A 19,169-nucleotide genomic window follows, 5' to 3' on the forward strand; every position below is an offset into this window, starting at 1 on the left:
CTTTCTTGTATTATAATGAAAGATACATGTCAAACATCTGAAATTTTATTGTGATCACGATCAGGTATATATTTAAACATTTATTGGAAAACAGTAAATGAAATATGGCAGAAAGACAATGTACACAGTGTTTTGAAATATCTATGAATTGTATTCATGTAATTTTTTTTTTTTTACTTAAAATGCTAGTGCCCCTTCAACATTTGTCACTATTAGCTATGATGTGCTACACAATGCATTTTTATCATTTGTGTGTAGTATAAAACATGTTAACTGAAACTGTAGACAGAGTTGAGGAGCTTTAACCTCCACTACATCCCTGGTTAGCAGGATGAAGGCGCCCTCTTGTGTTGAGCATCAAATTTCAGATTTAATAATTTAATGACCAGTCCTGATAGAGTTTAAACATGTTTCATTTGCTGTTAAAATATTAGGGTCTTTTTTGTTAAAACTGAGTTTTAGTGACGACTGAATAAACTTAAAAACAACATAATATTCACCAAACGTGTGTTATGAACTCTTAATGGCATAAAACTAGAATGAACATGTCAAATTCTTCTGATGTTTATTCTGATTAGACTGAATGCAGTTTTTCATTTGTGTGTTATTATGATAAAATGATTCCTAAATTACATCTGCACTAGAAAAGGTGGAGTAACTTTACCTGTGATGGTGCAATAAATCAATCACAGTAGTCGGAAACACTAATCATGACAGTTTTAGATGCATTTGTTTGTTGCTTATTAAGCATCAATAACAGAAACTCTTCAGCACAGCAGGCAGTTTTGTGGATTGAGAGATTACACAACAGACAAAATGAGTCACAAGAAGTTTTAATCATGTCTGGATTAAAACTTTACAACCCAGAAGCGTCTGACTGTGAGGTGACAGAGCTAAACACTGAACCAACATGACAGCCTCATTCTGAACTTTCATCTTCATGAAAATCAACTCAAACATGAATGAAATATCCTCCTATTCACAACTACACAGTCAGGACTCGACAAAACGTCTTCACACCCAAATTTAAAGAAATTAATTCTTACTATTTTACCAGATTTTCCAGCCTGCCTAACAAATCTACTTTATTGACTAAATGATCAACAACATGCAAATATATCAATACAAATATTAAACTAACATTTAGAACAAAGAGAAGTTTACATTTTCATATCAAGAAATGTGAGTAAAGGTTAAAAAAATTGTCATGAGCAGTGATAGCCTCCATGGATAAAAATACACAGAAGAAAGCAGAATTTGGTGAAACACAAAACATCATCAGAAAAAAATAAAGAAGAGAAAAAAAGTGTTGACAATCTCAGTTTGATTGACAGCTGATCTCTGTGCAGTTCAGAAACACCACAGCAACGAGCTCTCAGAAACAACGGAGACAAACAAAATGAAGAATTACAACAGAATCTGACACATAAAGTCTAAAATGACTTCTATCTATTTGAGTTTACAGAACTCAGCTGTGGTTCCAATATAATAAACCCAAAGTCCAGCATACAGAGGCTGAGTGAATGTGGTCTGGACTCTGTGGAGGAGAGTCATGGTTTCAGAGACACTGTAGAAGGACAGAATACCTGCACTGTGATCCAGATACACTCCTACTCTGGAGGAACGAGGATCTGAGACAAGAGTTGAGACACTGTTGAACACAAAATTATAACCATCAGTGTAACAATCTAAAGCCCAAGATTTCTCATTGTGTCCAAATCCACATTCATCTGACCTCCCTGCTCTTCTTATATTCTTGTATGCGACTGCTACATAAACTCCTCCTCCTCTCCACTCCACCTCCCAGTAACAACGTCCAGTCAGACTCTCTCTACTCATGACCTGCAAATATCCAGTGAATCTGTCTGGGTGACTAGAATAAGATTGTGGACTTGTTAGTGCTGCTTTTCTGTTCCCTTCAGATAATAACACACATGTGTTTGCCGTGTTTGGATCCAGTGTAATTTCACGCGCATATGTTAAGAATTCAGCTCTTGTCTTGGGCTCTGCTTGTGGCAGCGAAATGTGATGTTGTCGTGATGAGATGTTTGTCCATTTCTCCCTCAGGATGTCCTGTAGTTGATCTCTGAGCTCTGATGCAGCTGCTGTCACATCCTCAAAGTATCTCAGAAGACGGATATTGATGCTGGATGAGTCTGTAGATTCACTGAGTTGTGACAGTGAGGGGTAGTTGTGTAGAAACTGGGTGTGATCCTCTGTGTGTGAGAGCTGCTTCAGTTCAGCGTCTTTCCTCTTCAGCTCAGTGATCTCCTGCTCCAGCTTCTCCTGAAGCTCTTTGACTCGACTCACTTCAGTTTCCTGCTGGGATCTGATCTGCTGCTTCACATCAGAGCTTCTTTTCTGGATGAGACGGATCAGCTCAGTGAAGATCTTCTCACTGTCCTCCACTGCTTTATCAGCAGAGCGACTGACAGCCTCCACCTCCTGTTGAAGCAGCTTCACATCTTTCTCTCTGTCCTGGATTCTCTGCTGGATGTTTTGTCGACTCACCTCGAGCTCTCTCTGCCTCTCAGTCCTTTCTGCTGCAGCTGAGACTGTGTCGTGGCCTTTATGTTCATCCACAGAGCAGAGATAACAGATACACAGCTGATCAGTACGGCAGAACATCTTTATCACCTCATCATGACGAGAGCAGATGTTCTCCTGGAGCTTCTTGGAGGGGTCGACCAGCTTGTGTTTTTCAAATGCAGCAGATTCATAATGAAGCTGAAGGTGTTTCTGACAGTAAGAGATCAGACACACCAGACAGGACTTGAGAGCTTTCAGCTTCCTCCCAGTGCAGACATCACAGGCTACATCTTCAGGTCCAGCATAGCAGTGATCAGCAGCAGCAGCTTGGAGTCCAGTCTTCTTCAGCTCCTCCATTAAATCTGCTAACATGGTGTTTTTCACCAGGACAGGCCTCGGTGTGAAGGTCTGTCTGCACTGAGGGCAGCTGTAGTTTTTCTTCTCATCCTCTTCATCCCAAAAGCTTTTAATACAGCTCATGCAGTAGCTGTGTCCACAGGGAATAGTCACTGGATCCTTCAATAGATCCAGACAGATCGAACAGCAGAATTTTTCTCCATCCAGCTGAGCTCCTTGCTGCGCCATTTCACCTCTCAGTGGAAATAACTGTCTGAGTTTGATTTTCCTAGAGCTTAAAGTAGTTTGAGCTCTGATCTAAACAGCATGTGTTTCTGCAGTGAATGGAGGCTGCAGCTCTTTTACATGTTGGTTACACCCATCTTCAAACTGTAGATCTGAAGGGGAGGGAACAAGGAAATATGTGGACAGAGTGGAGCTTGTTGTGTTTGAGAGCAGGAAGAAGAGGGAGGAGTTATCAAGCTATGATTCATTCCAGGAAGAGGAGCAGTTTGAGAGAGATACTGTATTTAATCCTTTATTTACAATGAGGCTCACGTCTCATTTGAAAACACTGGTCGCCTGCTATCTGGTGGTAAAGTAATCATAAAAATGTCCATTTATCTGAATTCCTGTATTCTCCTAAAATCCAGCTCAATTCAACTTTTTCTTAATTACATTTCAAACACAACAGATAAAGAACAATCATGAAATACTGAATTTTATTTTTTGAAATCTAATCAAATGTTAGACATAAATCCTCTGATTATTTTCAACTGGGAACTGGTTTAAGATAATTAACTAGAAGATATATTCTAATGTTAGATCTAAAAATACAAAAAGTAAGTTGTTATTGCAGCTCTGAATCCCACCGGACATGAACTCATCAGATTTTTTGGTTCTGCAGTTAAACTGGAGACTGAAATGACTTCTCATCACATCAGTAAAGGATCTAAGTTTTATTGATCAGTGTCAAGACAATTTTTCCACACAAAAGCATCTTTGTAAAGAGAAACTTTCTCATAAAAACAACCCAAACACACCACGATAAACTGAACTCCAGTAGCTGTGAGCACAAACAAAAACTTGCAAAAAATAAACAGGAACATCTTTTAACATAACATAACAAAACCAGAAGAAAAGCAATCATTTCTGCACTTTATTTAACTTCATGCATATGCATATATGCATTCCTAATGACCTGCAGCAATTTCATACCAACATCTTATCGCCCTAAAACATGTTAAGTAAAACTGTAGACAAACTGAGTTGAGGAGCTTTCCACTACATCCCTGGTTAGCAGGATGAAGGCACCCTCTTCTGTCATGCATCAGTTTTCAGATTTCAGTTGTTAACCTGCTGTGATGTTCACTGCAGGAAGACATGTAGAAACTTTTACTGGGCCTTTGTAAAGAGAGATTCAGTGCAGCCTGTAATATCACTCTATGTCATTTTATTCACAAATCCCACAATGCCTTGTCAAACTAAAAGGAGAAACTGATGCTGCTTTCAAGTCAAATGGGAAAGATGATAGAGATACCCTGACAGAACTCAACAGGATCCACATTTTCAGTTGTTCTTGACATCCAGTGTGCATTTGTAAAAACCGTGTCACTCACTGGGTTTTTAGGAAAAACATAATTCTCCACCAAACATTTAGTATGGTGTGTTGAAATCAAAGTAGTCTGAACATCTTGTTGCTTTTTGATATCAATTATTTCTCTGCTTCATCCCATTTGAGTGAATGCAGCATTATTGTGTTGGCATTAAAATACAAATATTTGTTTACTGTGCATACTGCAGTAATTTTACCCGTGATAAAGTGATAAATCGATTAAGTTTGCAATATGTTTTAATCCAGTTTGTACATTCTTTCTACTCTCCAATTTCCACAGTTACATTGTGTGTGCAGGTTTGTTATATAGTTTGCTTTTTGAGGGCATTTTTAGATCTGGAACTAAATCCTGGTTGAAGATTTTTGGTCAAGAAAGTCAATAAAATGCCTTCCCTACTTTACTCTAAGACCAAATATGTGAATTTTGGACCAATGAGAGCAATCATTCTTCTCTGATGTGATTGATAAATATGGGTCTTGGTCCATAATTATCAATCGCAAAAAAGTTTACGGTGTGATGACCATGAGGAGTTGTTTTTGTGCCAAAAACTGCACAAATCACAAAATTAAAAAGGTGGTGAATGTTCAGTATCCCAAGAAGGAAACTTCCATTTCAGTTCAGAGAGCAGAATTAGCTGTTAGCATGTAGCGATCTTGTAAGAGCCTCTTGATTTTAAAAAGGTGGAGGATAGTTTTGCACAGAAATGTCCGTGGATTGTCCGAGCACTTATCAGGCTCTATGATCAATACTTTAGTGATCAGTTTGTCACCTGGTGACAGCTGATTGAGGTGGAAATGGTTTTCAGAGTATATTTTTCATGATCCTGACAGTTTCTTATGAGTGAAGCTTTGGTTGTCTGCATACACAGTGTCTAGTATGTTCTGATGGTAAACTGGAGGGCGTTCTTACAGGATTATATAACAAATATAATAACCAGAATGATTGAATGGCAGTTCTGTGCTCTTAACTTGTGCTGCAAATAAAAGGCAGGAATTAAATATATTTTTAATATGTGTGAGGGGGAGCTTCAGTCCTTTTAACCCAGATGATGGTTTGGGACACACACAGGTCATTTCTCACTGCCTGTAGAGCTACTTTTGTGTAGTCTGTTAGGTAAAAAAAAAAAATTGTGGAAATGCAAGGACAGTAATTTTACTAATTCCTTGCAAGTCGCTTAATTGCTAAATAGTGAAAATGTCTAAATATAAGCTATCCTGACATTATGGCAATGAATTTCTACCAGCTTAACAGGAAACACGACTATTAACTAAAACAGATCCCTGCATTTCTGAGAAAAATCTGTCTGCTTCTGAAATAACTTAAAACTTGTGAGCTTGACTTCATACTATTGTGTCCACTCATGTTTATCATGACACTCATTAGCGTTTAGTCACAGTACTTCATTGCTGTTGGTAATGAGCTAGGTTGGTAGCTTGGAGGTTAATTTTATCAACTGGTTGCAATAAAGAGCACCAACAACAGCATCAAGCAAATCATTTAGTAAACCCAATATAACCAGTTGGTACCATTAGCTGTAATCTAGTTTGTTAATTTGCAGTTAGCAGGACTCATTGATCCTGATAACTACCAATTTTAGCAAATTAGCAGCAAATTAACAAACACACAGCTGATTAAAATAAAATCACTAGACTCAGAATCCTGTGGGGCCTCAGCAGTCGGACTCAGCCATCCTCTCAGGCCTGGCTGATTGACAGGTGCTGGGCGGGGTGAAGACACTGGGGTCGCTGATGCCGAGCTGGAGGTTGAAGAAGCGGGTGGAGGTGGTGACGCTGCTGTTCCTGGTGTAGGTCTCCTGCACCGGGTAGCAGTCCTTCAGGGTGTAAACGCCCACCCAGGTCTCATCTGGTGGAGACATGAATGTAACATTATAACTGATTAATGACAGACTCAGCTTACAGAAGAACTGAAGGGTTTTATTCCACCAACAAAATGTATTAAAATCTGGTAAAAACCTGTCTGGCATTGAGAGAAGGAACCTCGCTAGAAGCAAGGAAAGCAAAAAATGGGCTTAATAACCATACTATCAAAGTATATATTCATTGATTACATGTAAATTTCTTTAATAATAAGCAACATGTAAGCATAATATCAACCGGAATATTAAACATATGTAAACTAGAGTTTTTACACATGTTCCCTCTATAAGACAGGGCCTAAAGATGAGGTTAAATGCACATAAGGCAATTTCCATTTAAGTTTATATTAATCAGATAAATTACCACAAATTAACTGCCACACAATGGGCACTTGCCCAATTTGCCTGGTTGGTGATCCAGTCTTGGTTGGAAGTTTTATTAACAGTGAAGCAGCTGCAGACAGTACTGAATAAACACTGACACTGGATTTTTTTATTTTTTTATTGACAGTGATCAAAATACTGTGTAGGGCTGCAACTAACGATTATTTTCATTATCTAATAATCTGTTGATTATTTTCTTGATTAATTGATTAGCTGTTTGGTCCATAAAATGCAGAAAATTGTGAAAAATGTCAATCACAGTTTCCCAGAGTCCCAGGTTATGTCTTCAAATGTCTTGTTTTGTCCCATCCAACAGTTCATAACCCAAAGATATTCAGTTTACTGTTGTAGAAGACAAAAAAAACAAAAAAAATATTCATATTTTAGAAGCTGGAATCAGAGAATTTGGACATTTTCTTCTTTAAAAATGAGCCAAAATCATTAATTGATTATCAAAAAAGTTGGCAATCAATTTAATAGTTGACACTTAATCGTTTAATCAACTAATCGTTGCAGCTCTAGTCTACTTCTTTGTATATTAGCACATAAAAAACCTACCTCCATGCACAAAGCCTTTGCATTAAAAACCAGACTTACGTTGGCGTGCCGGCTTCCTGTCTGACCACTCCTGAACCTCCACGTTGTCCCCGGGGCCTCCGATGACATACTGGTCCTCGAAGGTGGAGTTGTTTGGGATGTCGAAGGGATCCCAGGCCTCCGTCAGAGCGATCTTTGAGCACTCCTTGGTCTTCTGGTCAATCTGGAACATCACCATGCTCGGGTACAAGTAGATGTATTCAAAGAACCTGGAGCAGGTGGAGAGAAAGCAGCAGGCGACATATATCACATATATAGTATAGTATAGTACAATATAGTATGTACAGATACTGTATTTTGCATTGTGTGAAACATGACGCAGAGCTAAAACCATACTGCAAGCTCAACAAACCAGTCTATCAACAGGATTTGTTGTTGTTTACCAGTCAGAGATTATTTCTCAACTCCGGACTTCAGTCCTGGCAAAGACTCTGTGTTGGTTTATTCTTGCAACACTGCTGCAGTCAACACACCTCAGTGTGCAGCTAACAAAGTGTACTGCAGGGATATTACAAGCTATTAAAGCAGAGTTAATTAAATAGTTACATTTTATAGCATATAGTTTCTTACTCACATTGTCAGAAAAAAGTATAAAAATGACAGTTATAATTTCTGACATCTTCAAATGTCTTGTTTTGTCTGATTAACTGTGCAAACCCAACGATATTCAGTTTAATGTCACGTATGACACAGAAAAGTTTCAAAGCCTCGCATCTCATAATCTACAAGCAGCAAATATTTGGAAATGTTCCTTATAAAAAATTAACAAAAATGATTAATCAGTTATCAAATAGTTGCCGATTCATTTTCTGTCAACCGTTTAATTAAGTAATTGCTGCAGCTCTACTTTCTAATTAGGCTCCCTTTATAAAGAGTTAATAAGGGCGCTATAAATGGATAATAAGTAGTAATAGATGAGTTATAAGCCAATAATAAAAACACTTTTTGGAACTTGCAGGTTGTGAAAAATCCATTTGGCTGGTGTTCATCCTTTCTGCTTAGTAATAACGCAATTATAAATGTTGGCGATCCGTTAAACGCACAATATGTAATTTCAGCCACTAGGGGTCTCTCAATCAAAACAATAACAAAAGACGGAGTGTGATGACGGTGTGAAGTAGCATGGGATCATGGGAGTTGTTTTCTTCATTGTTAAACAACCAGCTTCTCCAGGGTAGGATTACTCCAGCGTTCATCGTTCAGGATGGACATGCATCAGGGACAGGACGTCCAGTAGGGGCTGCGAGCCGAGCTGCTGCTAACATTTGCTCAGCTTGTTTCTTAAGATCCAGACGTTAAGAAGGTTTTTACCAAGAGCCGAATTATCCGCAGAGGTCTCCTCCTCTCCAGAACAAAGAGGCCTGGTGATTAAAACAGGTGAAAACACTGAATATCATGTAAAAAAAAAATCAGTGTTTCTCTGACACTGTTCAGCTGGCACTGAACGTTCGGGAGGGGCTGCTAGCTGAGCTGCTGCTAATGTTTGCTCAGCTCCTTTCTCTGATAACTTAAGATCCAGATGTCCGATGACTAAAATCCTTCATCCGGTTAAAATACATAGTTGAAAACCACCAAGATCTAAAAAGGTTATCATAAAAATGTCACTTAAAACTGAATAAAAGTAAATTTATGACAGTTTCTGTCAAACAACTACAACACCAATGTATTATCTTGTAGTTGTATACTCTTTGGTAGACGCAATTGTAGTGGACAAACACAGTGCCTAAGTATGCATCTTGTGCGCACATACTCTTTGGTAGAGGAGGTATGACGCCATTGACAGGCGACCAAATGAAACGGACCGTTACCTTGATTAAAATGACAGATTTCTCTGGGTTTGAAAATTGTTGGAAACATTTAGGTTAATGTAAGTACATAACTCAACAAAACATATAAAATAGCATTTTAATGCGGAATAGTTACATATTAGAGCTTTAATAAATGCTTAATAAGTTAATTGCTAATAAATTTATTTTTGGCCCTTTTCCAGAAAGTAAGTGGTCATGTTGTTCAATCAGTCATTTGGACAATCTTACAAAGTAGTTCTCAGTAATGGCTTTTAGGATCCATAAAGTATCTGTAAATGATTTAATAACCATAAAGCCTTTATAAACTCTGAATAAAAGGTGCCTTACTAGAAAGTGGAACCTTCATTGCTGTTGTTGTTGTTGTTTCCTACAGCATTATTATTTATTATTTATTTCACACACTTTTACAGTAAATCTGGGCGTAATGGGCAGTCAAAAGCCCAGTGGTCTTACCTCTGACAGGGCGTGTGTTTCTTGTGCTGCTGCAGGACTCGGATCCTCTGGTTCTGGCCGTCGTAGGAGACGGCGGCTCGGCTGTTCCTCCCGGTGCTGTGATCATACAGGACCCACCTGCCCTCCCACTGCAGCGGGGCGAGGCAGGGCCCGGCAGCCGGTTGGAAGGCATCCAGCCTTGGGAGGCCGAGAGCAGACGCCCCGGCAGCGGCCAGGAGCACGAACAACAGTCGGTGCATGGCGTTTTGGATATACCGGAGTCCCGTTAACCGGTACTGGTGTTGTTGTTGATAACGGGCCGCACCTGCTGCAGACAAGCTACAGTCACACGTAGAAGGATTTCCGGTTTTTGGTTTCAAAATAAAAGCTTGGATGACGCTTTCAATTTATTTTATTTTATTTTATTTTATTTATCTATTTTTATTTTTTTTGCCAGAAATTAAAGTCCCCTCCACACCTGTATTAAAGCCCTCCACATCTGTATTCAAACTTTCCGCCTTCAGAAGATGAATATGAAAACAAACTCGGCACATACATCATTCTGAGGCTCACACATTTAACAATATTGTTTATATATATGTAAATATATATTGTTGTTATATATTGTAGTATAATGCACATATTTTACATATTTCCTATTTATATTGTTCTTATAATTTCTCTATGCTTGTATATATTTCTCTTCTTGAATTGAGCAACTGTAACCAATTTCCTCTCGAGGATCAATACAGAATTTGTAATTGATTATTTCTTTGATTGTAATTCTCCTCTCTGCCACCAGAGGGCGCCATGCTGCGCCTGCGCGGGATGATGACGTCTCCAAACCAGCCAACATGGTGGTGAAGAAACAACGTGGGAAAACGGCGTCGTCGTTAAAAGCGGCGGACAGCGAAAAACCGATGGAGGATTTCAGCTTAGCGCTTGAGTCCAGCGACGATGAAGCGCCCGAAGAGGTGACCTTTGAAGACTCCAAGACTCAGGCTTTACGGAGCATGAAACAGGCGCTGGACACGGCCAGAAGGTAGCTAACAGCTAGCTAACGAGGTTAACCAAAGTCCGTTCAGGATACTCTGTATTCAGGTGTTTTCGTGCTAATGGAAGGAATAAATACACCACAGCGAGTTATTCATCGCATATTCTGATTCCTGCTGTGGCACTTTTCTCCTCGGCATGCTTATTTAGCCTTGACCAGCTATTAATACAACAAAATAACGTTATAAGTAATTGAAAATGGTTCACAACACCGCTGGCTATCTACAACAACGTGTGTGCATGAGTTGTTTTTGGACTATATCAATGCCGATATAAAGAGTGTTTAGCAACAATTCTTAATTTATATAATGTCAAATTTTGAGACATGCATGTTTGTGTATAAGTAAAGAAACGCCGCATATCATAATTTGTTAAATTGAATTTGGTGTGACAATATGTCCGAGAAAGCTGCCTGTTGCCACAACGTCTCAAACGTTTTAATATTAAAGGACAGGCTCACAGTTTTTTAAGTCTGTCTTAAAACAACAGCCAGGAGCCCAAATGAACATTGAAACATGTTTTTCTTGCTGTAATCATTCTTCCTGTTCATACTGACCATTAGAAGATCCCTTCATAATGTACTTACAATGTAAGTGATGGAGGACAAAATCCACAGTCCTCCTTCTGTACAAAATTGTATTTAAAAGTTTATCTGAAGCTGATATGAAGCTTCAGCATCCAAATGAGTCAAATCAAGTGGATATCTTTCAACGTTAAAGTCTTTTTAGAGCCAAAGTTACTATACTTCCACCGCAGCTCAACAGGGAAACACTGTCCGAGGAAACACAAAGAGGGAGTTTGATGTTAAAAAGACTGTAAATGTGTCAGATATCCACTTGATATGACTAACTCAGACTGCTGAAGCCTCATATAAGCTTCACATCAACTTTTAAATGACTGTGTGGACACACTGTGGATTTTGGCCTCCATCACTTACATTGAAAGCACATTTGAAGGATCTTTTAACAGCCAGTATGAACAGGAGGAATGATTACAGCCAGGAAAACCTCTTTCAGTGTTCATATGGAAACCTGACTGTTGTTTTAAGACAGACTTGAAAAATTATGACTTGTGTCTTTTAAACCAGGATAAAAGCCATATTAAGTAACGAAACATTTTTCATGTTTGCAGAGAGAAGGAGCTGCTGAAAGAGAAGAGAAGGAAGAGACAAGAGCTTTTCCAGGAACAGAAGGTCTGTCTGTTTGTGTGTGTTTGTTATAACGTCTAGTAAGACTGTTACAAAGACATCCTGGTTACCAGTTACATCCCAGTCTCTCGTAAATGTCCACATATTAGTTCGGTGCAGTTCATTGCAACTACATAATGATTACAGAACTGTGATTTCATTTACTGCAACTATAAATAGGCTATTGCAGTCTCAATTGGACTTTTAATAGTCTTCTTGGAAGTTTTCCTTATTAATCGTAGGATCTACAGTACATCAAAAAACATGTTGAAACTGTTCATCACAGAACCCAACGTGCTGTCATCGATTTACTATGTTGCACGAGAAAAGCAGTAAATTCTCAGATTTTACAAGCTGGAATCGGCAAATGTTTGCATACTTCTGTCAGGATAAATACAGCTGTATTTAAAAAAGTTTTTGATTCAACTTCTTCCATTTTCAAACGAACCAAACTGACTGAATGCAGCAGCCAGTCATGATTACCATTTGCTTTTACTGTTAAATAAAGCTGTGTGTGCTATTTCTTTTTTCTGCTGTTTCTCACAGAAAAGGAAACTCTTGCCGGCTGAAGTGTTGGAGGAAATCGGTTCAGCTCCGTCAAAGTAAGTTTGCCGGTCGGACTCATTCTGCAGCTCTGTCATATCAAACGTTTTCTGCTCCATCTCTGCTCAGCCAACATGAACTCAGACTTTAATTCTGTGTTACAGGAAGCAGAAACAGTCTGAAGATGAAGGTAAATAAACTTCCGCTCCTTCTGTCAGATCTGAAACATTTATCTGATGTCCAGAACTACAGACATGGCTGATTTTTTTTGTTTGTTTTTTTTTTTTCCAATTCAACCTGTCTTCACTCAGCTGAAGAGGAGGAGGAGCAGCAGGAGGAAGAAGAAGGAGAGGAAATGGAGGGAGAGGATGAGAGGAATAAGAAGAAAAAGAAGAGGAGTGGGAAATCGGCACATAAGCGAACGTATGTAAATACACTTTTTTTTTTTTGTCAGCAATTATAATTATTTTATGGCAGCTATCAATACACTGGCTGCTTTACGTGAGTGGTTTTTCTCAAGCAGCTCATATTTTACCTCCCGCTTTGGTACAAAACACGCCCAGATCTAGCTCAAGTACATTCATGATCTTGGAAATAGTAGTTTAACAACAATTAAGTGTATTTACTTAATTACTTACTAGCTTTTTGCAGAGCTTTCAACTGTATCTCACGATCTCTTCTAACAGAGGAAGCCGAAAAAATGTTTAAAATGTTAGTAAGTGGACCTTGAGTTGATTGTTTTTGGGTTAAAATTTAAAGCTGCAGCTATAAGTCGATAGACAGAATATTCATTGGCAAGAATTTCAATAATCGGTTAATTGTTTAGACCATTTGTCAACAACAGTGCCAGATATTTGATGGGTCACATTAACAAAATATTGTATTTGGTGCTTTTCTTACATCACAGTAAATTTAATATCCTGATGTTTTTGACTGCTGAAAGTATAAAAAAGGGTATTTGATGACATCACCACGGGCTCTAGGAATTCAATTTTGTCTTTTTTTTCATGTTTTAAACACACAAACGATCCATGAATCAATCAATCGATAATGAAAATGATAGTTAGATGAGCTCTAGTCAGGGTTTATTTAGTTATTTTAGGGTTTTAAAGACTGTAGATTAATTATCAGCAGTTAAAATGATAATATATAATTGTGATCACTGGCTGTTTGTGTTCCTGCCTTGTTGGACTCCACAGATGAGTAAAATACAATACATGGCCAAAAGTATGTGGACACCTGTGTGTTCTTTTGGTCTGGGGCCGTTTTTCATGGTTTAATCAAAGACTCTTAGTTCCAATGAAGGTAAATCTTAGTTCTACAGTATATAATTGTATTTTAAATGGTGTGCTTCCAACGTGGGGAAAGTCCTTTCCTGTTTTTATCATGACAAAGCTTTGGAATCACATGTTCACTAAACAAATATGAGTGTAATGTTCAGGTGGCTACATACTTTTGGCCATATTGTGCTTTAGGATAACTGACGGTAAAGATGGCATTAAATGAGAAATACTGTCTCCAGATTTAACCAACCAGTAACTGAAATGTCAACGAGAGGTTTTGATTCATGCGTGAACTCTTCTGCTTCCTGTCTGTCAGTCTGAAGGGAAAGTACACAGTGACGACAGTGAAGGAGCGAGCGTCAGCGTCCTTCCAGCAGCAGATGGCCGAGGATTTCATCCAGTCCAGACTGTACGGACCAGGAAGCTGTCGGACCACAAGTAAGAGGGCGGCGTTCCCACTGCAGCTCAGATATGTGGTGATGGTGGAATGAGGCTTTCCAGCTAATTGTATTTGATGATTTAAGAGCCATTTAATCTGATCTACATTAACATGGAAGGAAAACCAATACATATAATCTTGTTGCATGAACATTTTCAATGGAGATTCTGTCTAAATGAATGGTCAATAGAAATTCTATCAATCTGTCTAGTCGACAAATCACATGAATAGACTGTGTGAGGAGCCGCAGAAGTGTTTTTGCCCCGTTCTGTATTCTTATTTCAGAATTCTCTTTAAAAAAACATCGTCAATGTTACTAAAAATAGAAACCCAAGACGATCCTGCAGGTTTATATTCTGACCACCAGTTTCAATTATTTCCACTTCTGAGAAATAGGAAGTAAATATAATGTGGCGCCATATTTGCTGAACTCACTCAAAAGTGACCCAAAAATCAAAAGTGAATTGATTCACTCTGTAGTTTGTAAAATCAGTTTTCTCAACACTTTAATTTTGTCTGTCTCCACAGTGAATCATTTGCCGAGTGTTTGATGGTTTTATTTCTGCTTTAGAACGTAAAAGAAACAATCAGAAAATGTTTTATTTCTCTCTTTTACTGGATTTATTCTCCGTGTCTACGCTCCCTCTCTTCATTCAGTCTCTAGCTCGCTCGACCACCACCTTATCTCTTTTTCTCTTTTTCGTAAGTCAACAACAAAACCTAACTTTACTTTTAACATAGACAAATGGAAAGAAATGTCCTCCCCTCGTCCTAAATCAATACTAGAGCACTTCCCTGGTTTATGAACGAAGCAGTACACAAGCAGCTGCTCAGTGTGTATTTGACCAATCAGCAACAGTCATTCCTACAAACTCCACCCCCAAAATTCCTGTATTTTTGGAAAGTAAAACCCCCAGCAGGGACTTTTTTTGGGGGGTAAAACAGTCTCCCTGGAACTAGATTTAGACCCAAGTGGCAACCTCCGGGGCTGTAAAATGAAGCCAATGCAGAAGTGCCAAAAACTGCAGTTCCTTGAATGACCACTTGAGGCTCCAAAAGCGAGTCAATCCCCATAGACCCCCATGTTCAAATGCCCAACTTTACAGCAACTATATATTTTGTGATGTTTTGAAAGAGTTACATCTTCAGTAGGAACCAGTGGACACAGTAGAGAAGTCAAAAAGTATTGAGAGACACAGTGTTGGTTTTGGTCTTTTGATGGAATTTGTCGACAAAAATAAAAATATAGAGTAACGCCAGCTTTAAGCTTTTAATATTTTTACATATAATGGAATGATATTTGTTGTGGAAACCTGAACCCCTGTCAGTTAAAGCTGCTGTTTGCTTTCAATATTTAATATAAAAAAAATCCCTGCAGGCTACACTCTGTGGCAGTAGTCTGTAAAGACGATGATCTGTCTCAATTTGAGCTTTGCTACAGTGACACGCCGCCTCGTCCCACTGAGGTGTCCGCTCTCCTGGGACTCCTGCTGCGGAGACGACGGCTACATTAACAGCTTTTCAGTTTCAATTTTCAGCCAGTCGTCCAGCTGAACGTATTTAAACTCTTCGTGTCTTTCCGCTTTTAGGTAACGAGCTGCTCTCCCTCCAGAACAAGAAAGGGACGACTAAAAGTGCAGCGGTGCAGTTTGTTAAGAAAGACTGGGGTAAGTTCAGTAGAATAAACAGACTTTTGATTGTTGATACTTGATAGTTTATCATCTGTTCCAGCTCAACAGGTTTAAGTAAGTTGTGTTTGCATACTGGAAAAGTGCCAAAACTTTCCTTCCAGGTATTGTTTGAGCAATCAAAGCCTGATGTTGTCCAAAAACTATTAAAACATGTCACTCAGTGACATTTTCCATCATTATGAAGAGTTCGATCACGTTAGTTTGTTTTCAGTCTCAGGAGAGAAGTTCTGTGTTTTGACAGAAAGGCTGCAGCGTGATCTAAACAATAATAATAATTTTTAACGTGTTTCTCCGTTTCCTAATCCAACCAAAAAAGGTAGCTGGTAGTTACCTGGATAGAAAACTTGAGAAAAAAAAAGTTTTATTGGGGTTAGTATCGTTACTCTATACTTTTTTGATACCACGTGTCTTTATTAATTTTACATTCACAGTATCAAAAGTACCAAAGCTATAAAAGAAAAAAAAAACATCTATAATCAGATTTTCAACCCTAAACTGCAAAGATTAAACAACAGGGAAGAAAATCAACCGGTCCTCAACCTGCAGCTCCAGCAACCCACCATGTGACCCACCAGTCAAACAAACTATATATATAATATATATTCTATCCTATTTTGTGTGTTTATAATTTTTCTTTTCTTTTTGCCGTGGTATCAAGAGGTATCGAGTATCTTTTTCTTTTTTTTATATTAGCATTGCATATAAAATTCTGGTATGGTGACAACCTTAATCAGGAAACAGATGTAATATTTATTCATCCAGACAATCAGCAGGTTCTTTGAGGATCCTGGAAAAACTTTCAGAACAGCAGAAAGTGTTGTTAAACAACCTAATGGGGTTTTTAAAACATCACCAAGTAATTCCCAAAAATACGGATGCTTAATCACTGTGACTTAAATGTTATGCTAACACTGAAGCTAAAGAAAGGTTATCAAATGAAGGAAGATGTTGTGATCCCCTCCTCTTCAGCTTATTACAGATTTCACAATCAGCACATATGTTGTTGGACGGGTAACAAGACATGTCTGAGGTTATTTAGAAACTTTTCATTCCATTGTTTTTCCACCAGAGAGCACGGATATGTTCATTTTTCAAATGTACAACGTCTCACTCAATACACATCAAATATTGTTGTTGGCTTTAAGAATTGAGCATCACTAATCGCTCACATCCATGTCTTCTGTTTGGTCTTCCAGCCTCTAAGGAAAAAGCTAAAGCAGAGAAGCTGAAGAAGAGGTGGATCCACAAGCAGCAGGTTCCTTCCTGCTGATCGGACGTCTCTGAAAGCCTCCAGCCGGGCCAGCGGACCTCCTCTGCACCAGCCTGAGCAGCAGCCGCTCACACTGACTTTAAATGGACACCAATCAGGGCCGAGCGTCAGAAACATGGGCGAAGGTGTCGTTTAAGCTCCGGGCTTAAATCAAACTGAATCCTTCATTTCATCACAGAGATTCAGGCAAAACATGGAAATGTTGAGGAGGGAAATGTGCATTTGAAGGCCACAGTAAAAATCCTAAAACAGACAGACTGAATTAAAGCTCTTTTCCACTTCAGGAACTGAACAACCTGTTAGCTGCGGCTTCTCATAATCTGACCTTTTATGAAGCTTGTAAGGTTCTTCCTCATGTTTCCAGTGTCTACATAGTGTTTCTGACGTACATCATTAAAAAGACGACAGCAGGAAGGAAGGACTACATCATTTTTATGCAATGTTTGGTGGATGAGTGACGTAAACAGTTGTGGGACAGACTATAGGGGACGTGGAGCTGATATTGTTATTGATTCGTGAACATGAAACACAACTTTATTGGCCAACGGAGAATCCAGATCCCTGCTGACAAAAGTTTTTCAAGCTACTTTGTAGATTTTCCATTTGCTGCACTGCATATATTTTGATCTTTTATGTTTCTCAGTCCCTCCACAATTTTGTTGAGTTTTTTTTGTGATTATTGCGGCCAAAAACGTTTGATTTTGCAACGTTTTGTACACTTTGCATTAAAATTGCGAACTACCAATGAAGAGTCATATTTAATCACTTCGTTTGCACTGTAATTACACAAGTTACCAGAACACGAAATGTGACAATTGGTTGAAATCACAAGCGATCCGTTGATTTGGTCATTTCATGTGAAAAAGACAAAATTGCAAACTGTTGCAGATTTCTTGAGTTTGCGCTAATTATCGTGTTCACAAAATCACAATTTCCTGGAGGGACTGGTTTCTATTCATTAAAATGTTTCCCTGCCCAGTGCTGGAGTCTCTACTGCTGGCCCATGAGACAACGTCACAAACTCCCCACCTGCTTAGATTTTTAATTTATCCGACTCGCCAACAAATTAATTTCCCCGCCTTTTATTATTCAGCCGACACCAAAATGTCCTTCAAAGGCATTAAGTATTAAAGCCCATTTCTGCCAAGAAAAGAAATAAAATACATGAAAAATGTTTGAAAAAGATATACTGACTCAATGTTTTGAGGCTTATTTTAGAAGTTATAATCTCATATTTAATTCATTTCGACTCATTAGGTCAAAAATGTCTTACCATGAGCGTTTTTACTCTTCATGCCTAATTTCTCTTTAATGCATCTGCTCCGTGTCTCATCTGCCAGCAGAAAGCTGCAGTTGTCCAGGAATACAATCTGAAGCAGCAACACTCCTCTGAACATCCAAGAAGTACGAGAGAGGAGAGGGAAGAAGAATTTGTTCTTGTCTCAATGACAAGAAAAACAAAATATTTAAGAGGCCTGAAGGAATTTGGGGTTTGAGACCCCTAGATTAGTATCAAATCTTTAGCAAAAATTAGTTGCAGGAACCCTTCCCTCAAAGCGGATGAAGAACAGTGGAAACAAAAAAAAAGCATAAAACACAACAATTGGTTCACATTACATCATGTTTTGTTAAAATTCCTGCAGTGGAAAAGAGCTGTTAGAAACCTGGCAGTTCATTTGTTGTTGAAATGTCTTTTTTAAAAGGAGATTCAGACACACGGAGGGACTGGACTGTGTTCTCAAGCAGCAGAATATGTAAATATACTGTTAAAATAATGAGCTGAGATCTGTAAATCAGACAACCTGTTATTTTTCTGTAAAATTATTATTAATAAATGCTTGTTCTCACATCTGTTCTTTTTAAATATCCTTAAAAACAAAACCAGGACTGAGTTTTCACCCTCTTAAAAAGCTTTACTGCAATCAGACCTTATGGTGAGACGGTTTTCTCTGTATATTAAACTGCTCAACTCAGCACTTTGTCAATGATAAATTACATTCAGATATTTCCAGCAAATGGTATGAAGTCTGATAGCAAAGAACATTTAAAATATTAATGGTAGAAGATCAATCTTGATCACGGAAGCAGTAGTTTATCAAAGATATCTTGACTCAAGGTCCACTTCA

At 38.5% G+C, this 19,169-nt stretch overlaps 3 protein-coding genes across 3 annotated transcripts; 1 reads left to right on the forward strand and 2 right to left on the reverse strand.

Moving 5' to 3' along the window:
- Window position 1: 1 nt before the first annotated feature.
- LOC137194660 (tripartite motif-containing protein 16-like) lies at window positions 2-3,685 on the reverse strand. Its single transcript, XM_067606758.1, has one exon. It carries the CDS (start codon window positions 3,112-3,114, stop codon window positions 1,450-1,452), a length of 1,665 nt encoding a protein of 554 aa, XP_067462859.1. The 5' UTR covers window positions 3,115-3,685; the 3' UTR covers window positions 2-1,449.
- A 124-nt stretch (window positions 3,686-3,809) lies between these two features.
- On the reverse strand, window positions 3,810-9,944 carry epdr1 (ependymin related 1). Its single transcript, XM_067606765.1, has 3 exons — window positions 9,600-9,944; window positions 7,339-7,547; window positions 3,810-6,344 (listed from the first exon to the last, which is right to left on the reverse strand). The coding sequence occupies exons 1-3, from the start codon at window positions 9,836-9,838 to the stop codon at window positions 6,151-6,153; spliced, it is 642 nt and encodes a 213-aa protein (XP_067462866.1). The 5' UTR covers window positions 9,839-9,944; the 3' UTR covers window positions 3,810-6,150.
- A 443-nt stretch (window positions 9,945-10,387) lies between these two features.
- Window positions 10,388-18,890, forward strand: nol7 (nucleolar protein 7). Its single transcript, XM_067606767.1, has 8 exons — window positions 10,388-10,620; window positions 11,763-11,823; window positions 12,364-12,419; window positions 12,525-12,550; window positions 12,672-12,783; window positions 13,960-14,081; window positions 15,672-15,749; window positions 16,970-18,890. Exons 1-8 carry the CDS (start codon window positions 10,433-10,435, stop codon window positions 17,041-17,043), a joined length of 717 nt encoding a protein of 238 aa, XP_067462868.1. The 5' UTR covers window positions 10,388-10,432; the 3' UTR covers window positions 17,044-18,890.
- The last annotated feature ends 279 nt before the right edge of the window (window positions 18,891-19,169 follow it).

The sequence above is a fragment of the Thunnus thynnus genome, chromosome 12 (assembly GCF_963924715.1).
Source record: "Thunnus thynnus chromosome 12, fThuThy2.1, whole genome shotgun sequence".
NCBI lineage: Eukaryota > Metazoa > Chordata > Actinopteri > Scombriformes > Scombridae > Thunnus > Thunnus thynnus.